We start from the raw sequence: 22,835 nt of genomic DNA on the forward strand, positions 1-22,835 counted from the left end.
ATACAGTTCTATTTTGTGATCTTAGAAAGTTTAAGGATAAACAAATATTTATGCGCAGTTATTTTTGAGTTGTACTTTCTTTTTCTTCTTCAAAGCTGTGATAAAGGTTTAGGCAGAGAGGAAAAAGTGCCAGTGACCCACAGAGCAGCAAGCTGCAAGATGTCAGTGGACTGTTAGTGAAGCATGGTTAATTATTTTTCCAGTTTTCTTCCTGATTATTGTATATTGGAATTACAAAATAAGACCCTTAATCAGTTTTAAATGCATGACTGGACCCCCTACTGGCTTGTAGAACATTGCAGGAGGAGAATCTAATGCTTTAAAAATATGCTGTTACACACTATAAGGTGCATGTGACTTGCCTGGATATCTATATACTCTAGCTGTGTTGTGAGGCATGAAGCTAATCTACTTCTAGCCAAGGCATAAGTATATAAATCCTGGGAACTTTGGCTGGTTCATTGAATTAATGAGTAGAACTGGATGCTTTGCCTTCCACCTGCAGGTTCAACTGTAGTTGTTTGAAGCTGGGTCTTTTTTCTTCCGTGGAGGTTCTTCAATGTTTTGCTATTAATGTGTTTTATTTGAGTTAGGAGCTTCCCCTGATTCCAAAACAATGTGGGTGAGGAAGAGGACTAGGACTGAGTAAATGGTAGTCAATGAAGGCTAGGTCTCGCCTATCAACCTCTCATCCAATGTGTGTCAGGTGAACTTTGATTGCAAATGTTATAGGCTTTTGCCACCTGAGAAGATCCTGCAGTTTGCCACTGAACAGGCTGATAAGCTAAGGTCTCTGAACCATTCTGCTGAAGGTGAAAATTATGGTCCCTTTATAAGATATAATTTGAAGCCAAATACAGCAAAGGAATGTTCACCTATAAAATAGCTTAATGTCCAGTGTTGCTGTAGGAAGCAGGATAGATACACACTAGTGACACAAGGTGTCCTACAGTAATGATTCCATCACTGAAAGGACTATCTCACACAGTAAGACTTATTTCTTTTTGTCCAGTAAGTCTGGGAAGGCTTTTAGAGCACTGATACCTCTTCTTTAGCTCCATATTCTGTGTTTTCCTTTGGCAATGCTGAGAACTTTGGCAATTCAGAGAACTGCCTGACGGAAGTTCTGGGATAAGCTTTTTGCTGTACCCAGCTTTGCTAGTCTTGCCTCTCAGTAGGAGTTATTAGTCAGGCTTAGTCCTATGCTGACACACCAGTTGTGCCTTTGGATTGAAACTAATGTCAGTGTGGTGCTCTGTGCTCCCACTTAGACTCTTTTATGAAGCTGTATATGCTTTGTATGCAGGGACTTTCATGTTTCATGTGGAAGGGACTCAGGTGTTATAACAAGTAGCATTGCAAAATCATAAGACAGACAATTTTGCTGGAACAAGCAACAAAGATACTCCAGTTATTGCTATAGAAATTTTTGTAGTATAAACATTTTTCTGCTAATAGCTGTAGTGAAGCTACAGATACATTTCACTTGGGTCAATTAATAGGTATCAGATAACATGGCTCTGCCAAATGGTCCCACACTTAAGCAATCAAGAGCTGAATAGGAATCAGGAATCATGTTTTGCCTTCTGAATGAAGATCTATTCCTATCTCATACTTCCTTTCCAGATATAAGTATATATCTTGGGTGTAAACATTGAATGAACCATTAACAGTGTTAAGAATGATGAAGTGCTGACGAAAAATACCTGATAGGTAGAACATTCTGACTTTTCTTTCTCTTCTACTGCTTCCTCTCTCCTTTTTTTTTTTTTCTCCTTTACTTTTTTTTCTTTCTTCCTTTTTTTTTTTTTTTTTTTTCCTCCTTGCTAATCAGTGTGATGGAATTCAGCTAGACTTAATCAATATTTCTCTGGAAGGAATTGCCATTCTGAACATCCCAAGCATGCATGGTGGATCGAATCTTTGGGGAGAGACAAAGAAAAGACGCAGCCACCGTCGGACAGAAAAGAAGAGGTCAGATAAAAGAACCACTGTCACAGATGCTAAGGAATTGAAGTTTGTATGCCAAGGTAAGCTTACAGATTAATATAGGCTATCTGGTTTCAGACAGTCAACTCAGTTGTACAATTGCCCTTGTGTTGGCTCTTGTCAAGAAAAAGGATTGACAGTTCTTAGCTATTTGTTTTCTTGTGTATCTAGCTTTTCTGATGGGAAGCACTAGGGCAAAGGCATAAGCAAAGATGTACTGATGATTACAGTCTATATACTTGCAAGCCTGCCTCGGATTTTACCTGTTAAGCAGACTAAGCACACCATGTGGCACTGTTTGCTACTATGATGTTCACTCTGGAAGTACCTGGAGGTTTTGGAGTCAGAAAACGCTTACTGAGCACTTATAATGCTTCTTAATGTCAGTATGCATAAAACTTGGGGATAATAGTGCCCTGTTTCTAGCAAACTTTTGCCAGAGGCTGTGGAAGATTACTTCAGAGTGACAAGAGCAAGCTGTCTATACATTTTAAGTTACTATACTGTGATGCTGTATGCAAGCCTTGAGTGTGTGTGCTGTAGCTTGCTTGCATGGGCGTGATACATCCTTTTAGGGCTCATGTACTTTCTTGGTGATTAGATGCATTTGCTCTGTACATTTTATTTTTAATCATAACTTTTGACACAACCTACAGTAAATAGTACTCTCTGCTCTACTTTGTGGAATCTGAATGCTATCCATTGTATGGATTCTGAGGCTCAAGAGATGGAGGCAGGCTATTGGGTAATGTACTCACAAAAAGTTCTGCTTTTGTCTTGCTTCTGAACATATGGAGACAGGACATATCAGCCTATTGGCAGTAGTGAAACAAAATGTTGTAGTCTCTTTAACTAATGAAGTTATGCATGTATTTGATACATAGCTAACAGGAATTTCATACTACTATTTTTGGTGTATTAGAAGGGCATTGCTACACTCCATTTTCATTTTCCTGGACAGGAAAAAATAAAACAATAATAAAAATATTAAAGACTGAGCAGAAGATCCTACGTTATCTGTTGAAGTGTTCATAATGCAGACATTAAGCACCTTGCTTGAGAAAAACTACTCGTATGACTTAGCTTCTAATCACTTTATATGCACTGTGGATGGCAGTAGCTTCAATCAATGTCAAAGCAGAGACTGACTTCTCAATATCATGAGCTAGAGCACCTCTATCTCATCACTGAGCGCATGGATAGTATTACTGTTAGCACCTACAGTAGTGTTTTAGTGCTTACAAGGAGTACGCTTTTTGGATTTCCCAGTTGTTCATGTCTATTGCATTTCAGTTTGCAACACTGAGCTGTCTTGAGTTTGCAAACTGAATTCCCTTTAAATGGAGAGGGGACACATGCTCTGATCGCAAATGGGTGTTCAGTCCAGTCCATGTAGCCAGGTTAAAACCGAGTAAACCTCAAAAATGAACGTGGTGTCAACATTCGAGAAGCAACTGATTTGCTGTATAGATCCACTCCTGTGCTAGCTAAGATAGGTTCCCAGGTCAGAGTATGCTGCTTCATCTCAGTATTTGAGATTATTCCTGGATAATGGAATTAAATAAATGTTATGTCTAGGCTTCTCAAATAGTTTTGAGGAATCTAAATCTACCCACTGCAAAAACAACTGCCTGCCTGTCATTTCTAAAGCACAGTGATTCCTTCACAGCTTTATATAAGCATTTATGAGAGCCCTATATCCTCTAGTTGTTTATTTTCTTAAGTCCATTTGGATTGTACTTTTTAGTTTGAAGAAAACATTTTACAAAATGTTAATGCCTAGTGCAGAAATAGGTATTGCTGTTTGAGAACTATGGTAAATACATACGTCTTTGTCAACTTCTGCTAATTTATTTACTTATTCTGAATAAGTATCTTTTCAGTTTGTTTTATGTCCAAGTAAAACATCTATTCACTTGAAAACTGAACACCAAACTTTCTAGGAGACAGAAGTCAAACATTCTCATGTTTTCATGTGGATATATATATATAGATATATGTCAGGTGTTTGTTGGGTGGGGTTTTTTGTTGTGTGGTGTTTTGTTTGTTTGTTTGTTGTTTTTGTTTGGTTTGTGTTTTGTTTTTTAAATCTACTACTTCCGAGAGACATGCACGTATGCAGTGCAACTCTGGGTTTTTTTAATGGTATATCAGTCTGTATTCATGTTGTCTCTCTGCTTTTACGGTTTTATGACTTGACCATAAACACATGAATTGCATTTTAGTATTCATAGTCTGAGCCCTTAAATGGGATACTTTCATGGACTTGAGAGAGCTGTCTCCTCACTCTGGGTAGTTTGTTGCCCCTGAGCATGTTGTGTTGCTCCTCTTGGAACAGCCCTAGCAGGACTTGGAGAACTTCCAAAGAAGAAATCTCTGTGAGGTCCTGCTGCTGTCCTGCCCCGCTCTTGTGTTTATCACTTAACACAAGGCATGTACATGCAGCATGATTATCGCTACAGGAGAAAGGGTCAAAATTCTGCTGGTTCTTTTTTCTATCTTATATATCTTTACAATTCAGGGAAGGTATATTCCTCTGAGCCTGCTCCCTTCTTTTTTCACCTGCTTACTGTTGTCAGCTGTTGATGCAAAAAGGCTTTTATTTTCTCTGCCTTTCCCATTATGCACCTCTGCATACTCAATAGCCAGACCACAATTTGGATGTTAAGTAATCAAAATGGACACCTGCTTGGAAAACAATCTGATTATATACACATAGTATGAAAAACAGTATATTGAAATGTAGCAGTTTAAAATGTGCACTATTTAGATACATTCAATTATTATCTCATTAAGAGTTGTGCACGTATGCTAAAGAGCAAAATTTGTCACTGATAGCATATAGATATGTGTGTCTGTGTGTGTATCATATATTTCTGTCTAAGTAGTAACTGGCTTTGATATTCTCATGTAAAACATATATGAAAATATATTTGTCTAATTAACTTATAACTCATGGGAAAGAAAACCTTATTTAGCTGTAATGTACTAAATATTATCCTATTATCCTGTTAATGGAAAAAAAATATTATAACACAGTTTTAGTTTCAGGTCCTGTGCAGAAGTATAGAGGGTCTTTCAACAAATGTTGTTAGGGTAAAAATCAAATTACTTTTTCTTCTAATTTAATTTCATTTTAATTCCTAATGTGTCATTATCATTTTTATTGTACAAAATCAATGCACTAGGAAAATATAACTGAAGATATATCTGACAATTCATGAAAGTAGTTAATTAGTATTTTGAATTTATGAATCTGACACTTGCAATGTCTCTATTTGTTATGTTTCAAAATCTTGCAGTATGTACATATATATGATATATCTAGGCGCAATCAATTTTTTTTTAAGTACAGATTTTAGACGTAAGTGTGAACTATCCTTGAACATTATTTGGGCAGGATTTTTATTTGGATATACACAGATATTGATAAATGACAAAAATCAGTGCTTTAAAAAGATGAACATACTGCATAGAAAATAAAGTATGAGTTGAGAATCATAAATGTAAATAGCTGAGCTACTTGTTGTTTGGAAATTACATCCAAAACATAAGTTGAATCATCACAACATATCTTACATGAAATACATACCACTTATGTTAAGTGTTAAACAGAAAAATTTTCTTCCTCACTGAGATACTAATTAAAATTTTCAAACCTTTTGTGGCAAAAAAGAAATTATTCTTCTGAAAATCTCTCTAGTAAACTTTTTGCTGACTGGAGTAGGATTCCTTTGCGGTGGATGCTGTTATGCTTTGATTTGCTTTCATTGCTGAAGTTCAATTAGAGCCTTGTCCTGAAATGGAATCTTTTTTAAAGTTTAAAGTGTCTTAAGACTTTGTTGCAAACATATCCGTAACTTGTTTTTGCATGAGTAGTTCCATTCACCTCAATAGATTAGTTCTTGAAGACAGTATCTATGAACTATAAATGAATGAAGCTTTTAGACTATAAATATTTCAGTGCAATACTTTCTTCCCATTTTTTTTTGGTACACCACCAGGTTCAATGATACTTAACCAAGTATTTATCAAGTTGATCTGTGCATCTTGTTGAGAGACCTGCAGTGCTATTACTTAACAACATGCCAAACTACTGAACTAATTCAAGACAATGTACATTTGCATCGCAGCACCTAGGCCTAATCCAAGCTTACCAATATGATTCAATAACTCCATGTGAAAATCTGGTATAATAACTGTATTAGGACTTTCTGAATGGAAATGCAGAAGTCTTGGGAATAGAATAATGTGTAATACAGACAGTTGGCTATAGTTAGAAACAGAGGACATGCAGAGACTGTGAAGGCCTTAAAACACTTCAAAATATCTGTACATAGTAAGAAAGGAAAATATACTTTTCTTACTTGATATCAAATTCCACTTCACAGGAGAGAGGGAGAATCTTTCCCCAAGCTTCCCTATAATTCCCTATAAGGGAATTCCTGCCAAGAGTTCTCTAAACAACTTATAAACTTTGTGGGCCAGCAGATTAATTTAATTGATGGAGGTCTTTCTAAACTACACTCTGGCCAGGTGGCTTCTCCTTGCTATGTATAATTCTCTAAATTTAAAATTTTGACACATTATGAATTTTGAGATATCTAAATATGAATTAATTTCATAAGCTGAAAACGTTAGAAACTGCACTCTGGTGTCAGGAAAAATTTGTCAAGCATTGGAACAGGCTGATTAGGGTTGTAGTGGAGACACCATCCCTGGAGATATTTAAAAGATGTGTAGATATGGTGCTTAGGGACATGGTTTAGAGGTAGGCTTGGCAGTGTTAGGTTAATGGTTGGACTCAATGATATTAAGGGTCTTTTCCAATCTAAATAATTCTATGATTCTTTATGCAGTGAATACACACAGTGAATACACACAGACTTCAGGTTACTTATGACATGGTACAAGGCATGTATAATGAACTCTGTATAATAACATTTTTTGCTAAATGCTGTGGATAATGTGATGGCTAGCTAAGTTAATTACCCTTATTTTGTATCTTTTTTTAGATAGCTTTGGGCAACATAGCCATTAACATATTACTACAGAGAAAAATTACTAATTATAGCTGTTTCATAGCAGGTCTGTGTTAGGACACTCAAAGAAACAATGTTCTTTAGACAGAGTATCTAAGAATAACCATTTACTTGCTCCCTCTACAATCCTAACTATGTATTTTTAGTTTGATGAAAACAAATAGTAGAGATATAACCAAGTTCTACCAATTTTAGTAGTCAATGTTGTAGGTTATATGTGTTACTGTAAAGAAAGAGGTAAATTAACTTCAGTTGATCACAGTGTCTGTTTAAGAACTTGAGGTAATACACTTGGTATTCAGAATTCAAGGAAGCAGAAATATACTTAATGAAAACCAGTGACTAAATCAGTTAAACACTGAAGGAAATAATAATTGCACACTGTTCTGAGCTAGACTTACTCTCACTAGAATAGATAACAGGGATGTATAAACACCTTCTTTCATTTGAGATAGCTTTTGAACCATTTATGGTTCTTTTTCAAGAAGTCTCCACACAGACTAATATATATGTCTCTATCCAAAACAAAGATACAGGCAGGGCATATATGTTGGCAATACCTTGTTGGTAATAGACATAAAGGTTTATATTTCTGTGAAAAATAACAGAAGAAGAACAGTGAACCTGGGAAAAAAGAAAGCACCAGTGAAGTAGAAAATCTGTTGAAGCGTGTCTTAGAAAAAGTGAAGAGAAAGACAGCTTTCTCAGCCAAATTCTAATGATAAAACTGTTAGATAAGCAAAGAGACTGCCTTCTGTTCGAGTCTTCCTACATTTAAGGAAAAAGATCTTTTGTCTGTAATGATAAGGAAGTAGTATAAAGAATGTGAATCTAATGTTGGTGTTCTTTTCCTAATGAAAACAACCCAAGAAGACCTACAACTGATCTAACACACAGATCCAAAAAAAAAGACAAAAAAAGTTTCCCTAATAAATGGTAAAATAAGTTAAATTTAACAGGGGTATAGCAGATAGTGTGTCTCAGTTCCCCAAAACATTAAAAAGGAAAGAAGATCTATATGCATCCCTATCTGACTGTTTAAATGGGACTAAACACTGATGATGTATGTATAGGCTCAAACCATTAAGTGTATGAAGTTCAGGAGAAGACTCCGGTATTATTTCAGTGTGAACTGCTATAAAAGCCATGTGGAGCTTATTTCTAGAGTGTAAATTTAGGAAACATACACATGATGAGTTGTAGTGTTACATTAATCTAAAATGCCTAGCATATTTGGCTCACAAAATCCACTTCATTTAGTTATATACCTGAATTTCTTTAGTTGGAAAATAACACAAAATTAGCCTTGTATGAGATTTTCATTTCTTTCCTAAATTTTATGTAATTGCTCTGAAAATAGCAGTATTTTTCATGGATTTTGGCACTTTACTTTCTGTCCTTGGTTGGAAATAGGAATAAAAAAATTGCAAAATTAACCTTTCTTCAAAGTTTAAACTTTAGAAAAAAAATCCTAAATGTATTCAGGCAGGGTTTTTTCCTATAAGCATGCACCATATTCTGAACATTTTACGGCATAAATTTAAGCTTCAACCTAAACTTCGCATATTTCTGTGTAGAATTTCACGCTGCAGTTATATGAGTGTGTGTTGTTCACAGTAAATCAAATGCTTGTGAGGACTGTCCAAGTTAGGATGCCATTAAGTTTAGTGTCTAAAAATCAACCCTATAGTCAATAGATACATTCACCTCAAGAAAAGTGTTCCTTGCTCAAATAAGGGTGTAAGCTAGGCAGAATAAAATGCCAAAATAAAATAGAGGTGACTCTGTCTCCATTTGTTGTAAGTAGAGCCAAAGTAACAGGCCAGGTTAGACACCTCCCTTCCAGCTGCATAGTTGGTGAGATGAATTTCTGCATGCGCTGCATGAAGAAACAGCCCATTAGATGCCTGAATAGTCCTTGGAGCAGGAATGGGAACCAGGTCCCTCTCTGCCAGATAAGCCTGATGAAGCTGAGCTGTGCTTGCTTCTATGGATCTGGTGCTGATGTGTCCCATGTCTTCCATGAGCAGTGTAATCACTAATCTGCTGAGCAGAAAAGACCATGTCAGTATGTGCATTCTGTCATTAGTTCAGACTGCGTTATTTTATCACCTTTTAAAAATCTTCATGGTATGCTGAATGCTTCGTTTCCTTTGTGTGCATTGGTGTTGTGGCCCTTGGCCATCGTGCATTGCCTCTTCTCTGCTGAACAGCAGTAGCTGGCCACTGTGCCAGACATTTTGCTCCACTTCTCAAGCAAGAACTGTGGTGGGACCTCCTGTCCCACCACAGGCAGCTGCATGGTGGAGCTCATTAGTGTGTGAGCTGTTGATCTCTAGCTTTGGTAAGGTTGAAAATTCAACAAGAGCAAAGAACCCTTGCTGATTTGCCCCTGTTCCTGCTAATCCAGGACCTGCCTAAGGCAGGATGCAACCGAGAAGTTCCTTCTACTGATATAGTAGTTCCCAGGTTTTTTGTTCCTCTAGAAGTTGTGGAACAGTGTGCTTCATACTGTGCTGTGTTACCACTAAGCAGTATTTTACCTCTGTGAAAGCAGTGGTTTCAGTGCGGGGAAAGGGAGGAAGAAATGAATGTCACAGTTCTTCCGCATTAGCAAATCCCCATTTCTTTTACTTTAAGCAATGGGTTGTGAGTTTAGACATGCTGTAGAGGTGAGACAGGTGCTGAGGTACTCAATATGATGAAATGATGGCACTGGTAGTTTTCCTAACTCAAAACCTAGATTTTGGTTGAATTTATGAGGGATGGGTTGCTATTCAAATACTTTTGTCCCTTATTAGCAACTGAAGATTGTGTGGCTTTGGCTCCTTATTTTTACTGCATGTGCACATTCACTGGGAAGACAGGTAAATGGTACTTTGTCCTAGCTGCTTAGTTAAACTGTGCATTCCACCCATTAGTTTGTAAGATCTGAAAGGCAAACATTCATTTTAGTGTTTAGTGTTAAAGATTGTTCTTTTCCTAGTAAGAGAATGTGGGCTGGACAGTCATGATTTGATTATGCTACTGAAAAGAGCCTTTTCCCCTCTTTTACACTCCTCCCCCCCCCCCCCTCCCCCAGCAACAAATCTTTATGGTTCAGCTCTTCTCTTCTAGATACCTTTCTTACTGAAGAGGTGTCATGTTCAGCAGAAGCCGTATTCAAATGAGTAGGCCCATCAGTCTGGGGGATGGAGTCTATAATTCATAATACAGTTTGAATCTTTTAGACGTATAAATACAATTCATCGTTGCTGTGAAATACTGATTTTTATTGTTATTAGGAAGTAGTAGGAGCTTGAAAAATGGCTTGATAGTCTGATTTGGTTTTATATTTATAAAGCATGTATATATGTTTCTGTGCAATATAGATCATCGCAGAAAAACAATTTCCTTTTATTTACAAGGCAGTTGAGATTGTCATTGTATTATACCTTTTGGTGCACAGAACGTTCATTTTCTTTCAAACGTTATTCATCGAAAGAGGATAATTATAGTGTATTTCACAGACTGCCAGAAGGAAAATGTATCTTTGCAAAGTTTCATTTCCCTTAAGTTGCTCATTTTCTATAGGAAGACAGAGCTATTAAGTAACATACCCATGACAAAGATTGATTAAAATGGCATAAAGGACTATCTTATTTCTAAGTACAGGGATTTACACGTATAACTCCTATGACATTAAATGCAGTAGGTGAAATTAACTCTAGCTATTGTATAAAAAAAAAGCCCCAGTAAATTGGTTTGTGCAGAGAACAAGGTGAGGGTAGGAGGGATGGCACGTTAAGAAGCACGTGGTAAGTATAGTTTTAGGGTACACCTACAGTATAGCATGCAAATAATCACACCAACTTCTATGCTAGCAGCATTAATGCAATTTTCTTCTAGGACTCACTTTGGCTGCCAAAAAGTGGGAAAATCACCTTGCTGGTGCAGCTAAGCTTCTTGTATTCAGCCAGCTCCTCAGAGCAGCTCAGGCTCCTCTCCAGTGTTCAAATTTTAGCCTGGGTCTGGCTGACCTTGAAGGAGGGACATGCCCTGATGCACAGCTTGTGCAGGTCCTGTGGCTCACCTGAGCACAGGTGTCTGCAGCAGGCTTGTAGGACCTGTTCCGCAGAGCTCCCAGGGTTTGACTCTGCTGTGCTGGGAGCCCTTCGTGACTCCTGCACCTTATTAACCAGGTAAACGAGTATTCGCCTGTATGACAGCCATTAGTTAAAGCATGGTAAATGACAAGGGATGTGAGTGGAATATAAAAGAGTCGGATTTTTTTTTTCTTACTGCAGAATTAGTAGCAAGTGCCGTTTTTCACTGTAGCAAAACTGACCTGCTTTCCCCTCCCGCCATTGCTAGTACTGAACACAGCAGCTTTGCTGGTATTTGTCTGTGTAAAGACTTGAAAATACACTTTAAAGGATGTAAAGCTCTTTAATAATTAGCTCCTTTGTACATGACAGGAGAAGCTAAAGTTTGACTTTCCTGAACTGTTTTGGAGTTTTTCCTCCATGTTGGTCTTTGACTATAACTTTTGCTACCATGTTTCAGCAGCTCATCTGTAGTGCCAACAGCACCCTGTGGTCAGTCTGGAACTCAAAAGTTTGCTCATATAGTAGCTGAGTAGTTGTTATTTAAAATTTATTGTGCCATGCATCAAATCTGGGTATTTGTATGAGAGCATTAGCACAGGATGTAACTTCTTTTGGGGGCAATTGCACTAAAATTGTCAGATTTATACCATAGCTTAGGGCAGAATTTAATATTTTCTATATATTGAAATATGAATGAGAAAAATTAACAAGTTTCAGATAAAAAAAAAAATGTGAGTGTGTGTATTTAATACCAGACATGTTTAATTGACATTTTGTAATCACATAAGTATGTGCCTTTTCTTCTACTTCAGCAAGAATTCCATAACAAACAAGTGAATAAACTTTAAAAATTATTTGTTGGATAAAACTTCTACATTGTGTGTTGATTAATGTACACATACTTACACATGTATATTATTTTTACAGCAGCATACCTTCTCATATTTTTGTAGGGTTTAATTTTTATTTCGTACCACTATATGGCACGTGTAACAATTATTGCAGAACTGTTAAACCCATCTGAGAAAATAAAGTAGCCCTGTCTTAGTTTTAAAATAACCATATGATATAAATGTACTTTGATACAGAGTTTTTCTTTAATTAACAAAATGAAAACATCTGTTACTGTCTCAACATAGTTTTTGTTTTTCATACCAGTTTTATAATTCATGTGTTTCTCTCATTCTGAGGTTTTTCAGATATAAATTATTTGTAAATGTTACTTTTCTTCCAAAAGCTTACAAAAAGTCAGCAATTAACTAACTACAACAGGTGTTTCCTTTCTTGGGGAAAGGAATGCATATGATTATTGTAATTTAGATTCCTGTGTGAGTTAAGGAATTGGCCTGTTATTAGGAAACATTGCAAGCACATGTAAAATGATAAAAATGAAGTAGAAAGGTTGGATGAATTTAAGACTGTGACAGTTTTAACCCCTTCAGGCTCTTCACATGTGAATGTTGTGGGTGCCGCTGCTCTCCCCTGGCTCCCTCCCCAAATCCTAACTGTGACTTGGTATGTGCCTATATGGTTTAGATTTACAGTAATATTTTCTGATGCCAAACATATGTTTTTATATTGTGACCTCTGTACAAAAAGCTGCAATAACCATTCTACAATATTCAATTTGTTTAATGGCAGACAAATATTCCCTAGGAATGTCTGATAGCATATTACTCAGACTGTTTGCTCATTTAACCCTGCCCCAGGTGCCTGAATCTTTAGCTTAAAGATACAAAAATAAAAATAGAATAGCCTAGCAGATCATTTTTTGCTGCTGTAACACATAATCGTATCCTCTGATCCATTCAAGTTTTCTATGACTTGTTAATAGAAAATTTCAAGTTCCTTGAGTGTTTGCAAAAGGTGTCAGATTGATAGCAGTTTAATTTTGAGTAACAACAGGAGAGATGGCTTCAGTTGATGTACACAAAGTATTACTGATTAAAAAGATAAGTAAAATATTCTAAAAATTTTGGTGATATGAAGAATCCTGTAAGACCATAGGTTGGGTGTATATACACTTGCATTACTCACTGGAGGTAGAAGTGGAATTTACAGGCGAACATTAGTGTTTGTGTATGAGACAGAGAGATGCAAAAAAAGCAGCATGTATTAAAGCAAAAATGTCAGCTTCAATCTGTTGTATTAAAAAAGCTGAATTTTTTGGTTTTTTTTTTTTTCCCTCATTCTGCAAAGACTTGTGTTAACCAAAGCATTCAAATATGTGTAGCTATAAATATATATTGGAATCATGCAAGAATTTTACTAGTGCCTAATTACTCTGTAAGGAGAGAGGCTGTTTTATTATTATTGCTATTATCATTATTATTGATACGATCAATTTAAATACTTTTTTTTTCCTCTTTCTCCATTTTTCTTCATATAAGCACCTGTGCACCGCTGACAAATACACTACTAGCAGAATACTGTGTAGGAAAAGCCTGTTTCCAACCATACTAACAAAAATCACTGTTTGGTTGTCGTGTTGTTTCAGTCACATATTTACGGAGACCAAATATAAGTCTGGTGATTTTGTGCACTTGTGCTGATGATAAGTCAAATTAAAGGAGAGGGGGTCCAGTCGGACCGCGTCATCTCCGTGACCTGCTCCATTTTTACCTACTGCCTTTAAATCGCAGCCTCCCTCCTGACAGTGTTAAGCATTGCCAGTAAACCACCAGGTTGTTTATAAGAGCACATTGTAAAGTAGGTTGTCGTGGAAAGTCTGAGCTGCCCAACAAATTAATGGCATTGTGAGGTGCTGCCTGCTGGGGTGAAAATAAATTGTAAGAAAATATAGGGAGACAGGTAATGGGCACTAGCTATGCTGCACAACACTTTTCAAACTGCTGCTGACTGTGTGCCAATAGATATGGCAATAACTGTCAACAAGATTTACAATACTTTCGCATTTACACAGTGAGAGTAGAAAGGTTGAAAGAGGTCTATAATTTTATTTAAAGTTTAGCGCCAACTATTTCTGGACCTACTATTTCCAGGCAACAGGGTTACAAACACACTGCTTATCTTTCATATGTGTCAGTGGGAGGGTTTTTTATTATCATCGGAAGTCCTTGAAATTGGACATAAGAAAAATAGCAGTAAAGCAGAGGTATATACTTAATTGTAAAATCCAAGTAGGTACAGATTTTGCCATTTATTGTATATGTTGTGATTTCTGATAGCACTAAATCGTGCTACCTATGTGTAGCTCCAGTGGGTGGTTCCCGCAGGCAATACATTTTCTGGCTGTGCTACTTTCACTGATGTTGAGAAGGCACAGCTTAAAGCTGCTGCGTTGGCTTTGTCGTCCCCTTAGCAATGGATTCCATGCTGCAGAAACCTGCAAGAGGCTAACTGAAAAATTTTAAAGGTCCATTGTGCAGGGCTCAGGGGTTGTCCCATCATCCTCCTTATCAGTATTCAGACACATGTCTTTACACTTACAATAACTTTTAATAGTTGTTCACACTGTAGAGATGGTAAAATTATGGGTTTGAGCTGAATTTTCTTTTTCTGGTTTGCACATCCTCAATGTAACTCATAAAGACTTTCTATGTGTGTTTTTTTATAATGAAGACTCTCATTACTAGTTAAATAACTTCTTTTCAACCCATCAGAAAGGCTTGCTTGTGTTTTTTCAGTGACTCCAGCTGCCAATCAGTAAGAAAGCTTCTTTAAAATATGGACTAGAGCAGCCATAGGTTTGTAGTAAATCACAGACGATATCTGTGAAGCTTTTTTTTTGTGAGGGGGTCTAAAATACTATTGAGTACAGGAAAAGCGATATGTTTAAGAAAAAATAGCCTTTTTAGAGCCCGTAGATAATCTGAGGCTGACCAAACCATTCCATGCGTTACTTCATTTGAACTGTATGAACAAATTGGCAGTTAGTGATTATTATTTATTTGTTCTGTGGTAAAATCTGAAGGTGTCAGACACCAGACAATTTATAAACACAGATCAAATGGACATTTCCTGCTTGAAGAATCACAGAACCAAAAGATAATTTCATTTGGAAGAGACCTCTAAAGGTCATCTAGACCAACCCTCTCTGCTCAGAGCAGGTCTAATTAGATCAGGTTGCTCAGAGGCTTGTCTAGAACTTACACTCTAAAGAGTCTAAGGATTTATTATCTAAAGTTCATTTGCTAAAATCTAAGGGTTTGGTTCTTGAATGCAAGTATGTGACCTTAATTCAGGCTGTCAGTATGTCACTTGTTTTAATTTCATCTCTCTTATTCACTGGATCATAAGATTAGCTGACCCAACCATCCAATCCCAAAGGCTCCTACTGTTCTCTTGCAAGTAAGAGTCCTCTGCTGGGAACTTGCTTTCTGCAAAGGGCCTCAGTATACCCACACATAGTATCTTCTAGAAGGCTTCTCCTCCATTTCTCTGGATTCTAGATATACTTGAGAATATAATTTTCCTTCTAAAGTCTTTCATTTTCTCCTGTTTACTTACTTCTTGGTTTTTTTTGAATTTTGATTTTGTTTTGTTCTGAGAAAGTAGCTGAAAGTTGAGGATATCTGCAATCCCAAAAGGCTTACAGACCTATAAAAAATAATGGCAATAAGCTTCCTGGAGTGCAAGGGGCCCCCAGAAGTCAAAAGTTTCTCATAGGTGGCCATCTTCTCTAGTCTGTATGGAAAAAAACTATTCATGACTTGTGGTTTTAAATTTGTTCAGTTAAAAATATTCTTTGCCAGTTTGAGGATGTTTAGAACCATTACCTGAGAACTGATAAAATGGATGATTAAGTCTTTAGAGCATGAAAAAGTTATGTTAGTAAGAAACAATCAGCAATTTTTGTTATAACATCGGAAATCATATTAAGATGTAGACACTTTGAGAATTACTGAGTAAGACCTAATCAGAAGACATTTAAAACATCAGAAAATAATTGCTGTATAATTAATTTGGGGGTGATGGAGTTGATTAATGTAGCTCTGTCTGAAGCAATTTCTGAAACTTGTTTCTACAGGTGAAAATCTCAATGGTTAGTCTCATATATACTGAAAATGCTTTTCAGCTATAAAATTGCCACTCAATTATCAAAATCTACAGAGCTAGTTGTTTAGATATCAATTCTTGAGCTTATATACAAAGATTATTTTAAAATATTCTCAGCCCACAGGCCCTTTTTCTAGAGAGGAACAAAGACTCAGTTTGACTGTCACTGTGATGTCCTCACTCTATTTGTTTATATGTGTCCTGGTTTGTAAACTTTTGTCTGATGAGAACCTAAGCTCTGTCTGGGGGTAAATAATAATAAGGTAAGACAGCATACTACTATATTACTTTGCAGTAACTTGTATCTTAAAATGTCACTTGTATTTTAAAATGAGGGTCCACCTAGTATTAACATAAAAAGAAAAGGAAAAGAATTCTAGATTACAGAAGCCCACTGGAGAGGATGGAAATCATTATATGTACCTGCAATGTATATTTTAAAAAAGTAAAATTACTGTGTTCATTTGGGGTTTTCAAGTGTATGAATTTTCTGCTTACGTTCTTTGAATAGAAAGAATGAAGAGGTCACTTTGATCAGACCTGTATGAAATAATTTCTCCCTTCTTGAAGTAAAGAAAGAAGGACATCAAATCTAATAATGTTTGCTGTCAATCATTTTAAAAGATCTGTGTTTATAGTGTTTGAAATGAAGACAATCTGCTGATTACTGGTTGGATGGTGACCCCTACTAAAGCATTTCATTATGCTGCTGCAGGATTGTCTCAGAGCTGTGATTCTCGTACATATGAAAAAGTCCGTTTAGTAAAAGTGAACAAAAAAGATTGTGGTGCAGCATATGAAAATCCCAAATATTTTATCCCAACTAGAAAGAACTGCAGTCATATTTCTTGCACTTTATTCTTCTCATACTTTCAACTGTCTTTATGGAGAAGAGAGAATGCGGATGAATGGCTGACAGGGCTTTATCACCTGAGAATCTCTCTTTGGTCCCACTAAAACTCCTTGGGAAAGGAGTCTTAAACAGCTTCTGTTGACCCTGTGTTAGGAGCTGCTGAAACCAGTTTCCAAGGTCTGTGCAATACACAGAACGTTGCTTGTTTGTCTTTTTTTGCACCTGTTCTTACTACATGAGAGATATTCTAAGCATGAAAATTTGACATCACATAGATAACCTCATTCATTGGTCCAGTGACGATTTTTAAATAACTCCCTGTTCATGTGAGTGTACCTTTACAAAATACTGTCTACTCTGCTAAATTGTTTTATCATTTTGTGCCTTATTTTCTATGTTGAATTATGAAGTAGTGATATGTCAGAAAATTCATGGCAATTTGTTGGCGGTACCAGAAATGACACAGATCAAAAGGGCTTTGTCCATGTTAATCTGGATAGGGTTTCATTTGGTTTTCTGGAGCAGAGGTTTTGTGGCTGGGTTTGCAATTCCTTCTTTGAATGATTAGAGGTTCCAGGTCTTGATCAAGTTCACTTTTACATGAATTTGACTCAGCCAGAGTCAAAGGACATTGCTGGTATAAAACTAGTACCATATTTTTGAATTCTTGTCTTTGTCTTTTTCTGTATGTCACATTTCTGAGTTTGACTCTTATTTTTGTTGTTTAAAGAAAAGAGAGAATAATTTATATTAAACTAAAGTATGCTTAATGACATATTATCTGCTTAAAACACCCTCCAAAACTGTTAAAACTGCCTAGACCAATTTGGTATTATGTCTGTTCAGAACATTGGTGTTCCAACATTATTTCTTTACTGGCTAACTAGAAAATTTTATAAAATATATTTTGAGTAACTTTAAAAATGTGTTGAATAGTATGTCTTGTCAAAATCTGAAAAAAATCCTCACATTGTCAGATGTTTCTTGACAGTGGTATCAAGGCTTTGGGTAGATTTGAGAGACAGGTAGTTATAGAAAATTTCACTTGGCAGTTGGCTGATGGAGAAAGATTTTTTTCTGCTGGGGAAATAAAAGGACTGTGTTAAAACAAAAGCTAATAGGAGAGAAGATGGCCTTTTAGCTTTAAAAGCAGAGGAACTACTTGCAACATCTTGAAAGAGAGAGTGACATTGTGACCAGTGAATTCAAAAAATCACTAGATTCCTTTCATTGTACATGCATTAAGTATCTTTTGGTCTAGGCCACATGTTTGATTTTTTTTTTCCTTTTTTTAAGGGATTTGGGGGTCTTCTTAACATATGTTCCATCATTATAGGAATCTGACAGATCTATGAAGTTTATGACAAGTCTTGCCAATGCGAGCTGCTAGATAATTGACAAAATGTTGCTAGATAATTGAAAAAGAAAAATCCATTTAACTAACATATATTACTTGTACAGCATGGTAGATGACACTGTTACATATCTAGCAACAAAAAAAGTGTCAGAGCATGTGAAGTAGCATAAATAGGTTATCTTGGCAGGAATAGGAAGTCAGATTAGTGTGTGTTTCAGCCGCTCATTAGAAAATGCTTCACGCTGTGTGTTATGACCCCAAAGAAGGCATTGCGTACAGCTTGGACATTGCTGTTGTGATGGCTTTGCATAAGGATAGTGGTCCTGCAAGATTTATGCTGTAAAGTATGTGTTTACAGTTGCTGTGTTTTGAATGTAATCTTGAAGGCCACCCTAATCTGAAAAGTTAATTAAACCAGTAAACAAAGTAAATCTCTTAATTCAGTGTTATAAAACACATTTGTGCTTTTTGTGCATCAGCTGAAAACCTCCCAACAAGTATTTCATAAACACCTGTGCAATCACAGCATCCTTCCTAATGAGTGTAGTAGCCTGTCCTTAGTTGTGTAACAACTTTTGTATGTAAACATTGGCTCCCAGTAGTCTTTACTAATGCAGTCTTCTTAGTAATGTATATTATGTACATTAAACCAACTGCATCTTGAGATCACCCATCTTCTCATGTCAGTGACTACTTTTCCTCCTCTTTGACTTCCTCGACCTCCCACAGCAGCTGTTCGTACAGTGATTATCATCCAGTGGAGTGTACTGCCGTAAAAAAAGCTTGCATTTTAAAAATAGACCTGTTAATTTAGTGCACACTTTCATTTTAAAAGAACAAATGTAAAATTTGAAGAGGAGGTTAAGGAAAAAAAAAAAGTTATTTTAAAGCAGTTGTTTATTTTCCTAGAGTATTTATGTATCCCCTTTTCACCCACCCATAACAAAATACTTTCTAGTTGGCATGAGTTCAGCCCACTCAGAATGGGTACATGAATACAGACCTGCATAGCTAATAGTTTCATTTAGAGGACCACACACAGTTGCTGCACATGTGAGGGAGGCAAGCTGACAGATGTCCACATCCCCTGGCTATAAGAATAATAATAACCCTCCAACCTAGCAGGCTGCGGGCAGGAAAGGCTCTCAGAGCACTGTCACCTTTTCCTCCCACTGACAATCAAGTACAGTCCTGCAACTTTTTATGGTCTTTATCCCCAGTCCAGGGGTTGAAGTTGCATATCTGAGTGGCGTGTAATAAACTCCCTTTATAAGAGGAGATTAATTTGTGACCCTTTATAATACAGAAATATTCTCAGAAATATTACAGAAATTTTCTCTGCAATAGTAAAACTGTGAAAGGCATCTCTTGGTGTCCTGGAAGCAAGAATAAAAGGTGAGCACACTTTCATACCAAGAGGAAGACTGATGCAATGGTTTAGTAGTCACTTGGAATTAGTAAGTAAAGTACATTCTGTCTCTCCCCTTCACAGAAGCGCAGGCATCTCCTAGTTTATTTTGGCCCACATTTAGTCTGCACCAAGATCTTCAGGTCTTCTGAAAAAATTGGATTTCAGTAAGGAAGCTGTTTTTTGGCTCTTCTGGCTCTTCAAAAACTAGAAGGAAAATAATAAAGAAGTTTATGTCAGGGGGGATCAGAGGGGAATCTCATGGCTTTGAAATACTATTCATGTTCTAAGTACCTGAAACCAGTGGCACTATCAATCTTTGCAGCCCATTATAAGAAAGAATAGCAGAAGTAGAATTTCAGTATTTGTGTGGGCTTTTGGAAGAGAGGCAACACATCATTTACTAGTAAAAATTCCCAGACCCAAAAGTCAGAAATACTGTTATAAATTGAAAGTTCAGAACATCTAAAAACTGTGTGCTTTCACCTGAGGTGTTCTTTCAATTCTTCCCTGACATACCAAGATTTTGAAATCTGCATCACTGCGTGAGATACTCAGGAAGAAATGTTTGTATAGGAAGAGCCATGGTCTTTTAATTACAGACTGTGTTTATACTAATATCACAGCCATCAGCAACTGCATCCATGCAGTGTCAGCAGTAATTAGCACCGAATATATAGGCCTCTACTCAGGAAGAATTGCTGAATGTATGATTTAACAGCACTGGATGTGCTCCTTCACTATGCCACACAACAGGATTTTTAGTACAAACTACAAGTGTCTAAAAAGGAGTTGCTGTTTAAGTACAGATCCCAGCTTACTTTGCAGGGAGGCAGGATCATATTTAGTAGAAGACTGAAGGTAAAAGACGTATAAGCAGCATGAGAAGGGGCACAGCTCATTTGACATGAAAATTTCAGTCTCTGTCCCATTGACTTTCATACAGTTATGGCCATGGTTATGCTTGTTAGGGAGATAGCCCAGTGTTAAGGCGCTGATATAAGAGTTCTTCAGTGGACTTATTTCTGACTTGCAATGCAACCTGAGTTACTGTAATGAAGGCTTAAATCCTCTGCATTCCAGTACATTGCAAGTTTAGTATCACAAGTTACTTCGACTAATTTAGTTACCCAGATTTACACGAGCCTCTTCTTCAAAAGTGTGGGGTTTTTTCTCCTTCAGTACTAAACATATCCCTGCAACATTTGTTTATTCGGTCATTGGTATTCAAATCTGAGTTGTTTTCTTAAACCAAAATCCTGCCTCTTCTTAGTAGCATACAGAACATAGTCCCAAAACCACAGGGAATGTAAATTCATTTTTATTTTATTTTTAAATAATGGAGCCTTTATACTTTCTGAAATGAAAGTCTGCCTTCAGCTGGAGGTTTTTCTCCTTCCCTCAGTCATGGGGTTTTGGGTGCAGAAAACTCACTGAAAGATGGGTGAAAATTGTAAATAATTAAAAAAAATACCATACATTCTAAAATCTCCTGCTCCTTGCTGAATTTGTTTTGGCATGCAGAGACAGTAATGCACCTGTGGAGAGAATGCTCTCTGTAATGGATGACATCTGGTTTGAAGACAAAAGTGGGATGTCAGTAGGCATAGTTAAGGGAATGACAGTGGTAAGAGCCAATCTTGCTGGTAACTGCAAAGAGGTCTCTGAACAACTGTTTGAAAACACACGCAGCTTCCTCAGAAAACTCTGAATATACATCTGAAATATCTGCAACATGCTTAGAGACAATGCTTAAAAAAAAATAAAAATAACCAACCTTTTTTTGTTAGAAAGAAAGATCTGCCTTAAATTTCTAAGATGTTTCAGAATCAGACTTGCAACAGGCTTTCACTTCCAATGGTGTATAGAGCAGTGCATCTGTTCATACAGGCAAAATACTGCTGCCTTTCTTATTTCTTATTTAGCCAAAAGTAAAGATTAACTTGTTTGAGATTTCTATTAAGTATTGAAATTATTTTTCCTATTCTTTCTTTGTTTAGCCATAATAAGGCCAAAGATTTGTTCAGCCTAATGTAACCTCCTTAATTTCTGTTTGATTACTGACTGCATGTGTGACTAAATACACGCATGGTCCACTTAAAATTAGTTTGTTAATGAGATTCTAAAGACTTGGTCAAAACTCATTTGATAGTTTGACCCAAAATTAAGATACAATGTCAGGTTAATTCTTATCTCTTATGAAAATCCTTGAATTCATTAGCTAGAAATCTCTCAGAAATCATCCCCTTTTTGGATAGAAATAGGTACTGATGTTTGAAGACAGAACATTCTCTGTATTTTTGTACTTAAATGTGTATAAATCAAAATATTATACAAATGAGTGAGAAAATGGAAATAGAATTATCTCTACTTCTAAAGTTCCTTCATAAAAAGAACAGCTCATAATTCACACTGGTGGCACTCCTTATTACTGCGCATCTTATTATTAGAAATAAATCAAAAATAAACATTTATTCCCATTCATTTTTATAGTGAATGCCATGTACTTCTTTTAGAAAGCAAGCAGTAAATACTAGACTATTTTATTATATGTGACTGACAGTTCTTTCTTGACACACTGAAAAGATACCTGCCAAGAACCAGCAAAGATCTCTTCCTACTTACAGTTCATATTCTGGGTGAGACCTAGGTACAGAAAGACCCCCCAGAAAAGTAGCAGTGGAAAATGAAGAAGATGGATAGACTTTCTTAGTTGTACAGTCTAGGTCTTGCAAAGCTTGGCATAGAAATCAGCACTGTTGTTCATCACACCTGCCTTTTGACAACTGTTCACCAAGCCAGGGCATGGTTCCTCTTGCCCTCCTGATGTAGATCTTTGAAGTGAGATGAATTATTGACAGGAATATCGCCTTCAGAAATATTTGCAAAGACATAGTCGATGAAACAAAAGGTGTCCCTATAGCCTCCCCAGCAATGCAGCTGTGACAGGACAGTCTAAAACAGGAATAAGATAAGTCTGAAAGACTTTCCGGTAGTCATTCTTCTTCCTACTGTCTAACAGGTTCCTTAATGTGTCAATATTTCATTTACATTTGTGTGACGGTTCTCTGAAAGGAAT

The 22,835-nt window shown here is 36.5% G+C and overlaps 1 protein-coding gene across 3 annotated transcripts in view; it reads left to right on the forward strand.

Moving 5' to 3' along the window:
* The window catches only part of DGKB (diacylglycerol kinase beta), a gene marked incomplete at both ends in the record, with an annotated part of 317,768 nt that overhangs the window by 241,306 nt on the left and 53,627 nt on the right, over window positions 1-22,835 (forward strand). For all 3 annotated transcript variants that reach the window (XM_080340721.1, XM_080340722.1, XM_080340723.1), the window contains one exon: window positions 1,835-2,030. In XM_080340721.1, coding sequence (XP_080196847.1) covers window positions 1,835-2,030 — 196 coding nt within the window. The remainder of the gene's footprint in view (window positions 1-1,834; window positions 2,031-22,835) is intronic.

Source organism: Nesoenas mayeri (genome assembly GCF_963082525.1).
Source record: "Nesoenas mayeri genome assembly, chromosome: 2".
NCBI lineage: Eukaryota > Metazoa > Chordata > Aves > Columbiformes > Columbidae > Nesoenas > Nesoenas mayeri.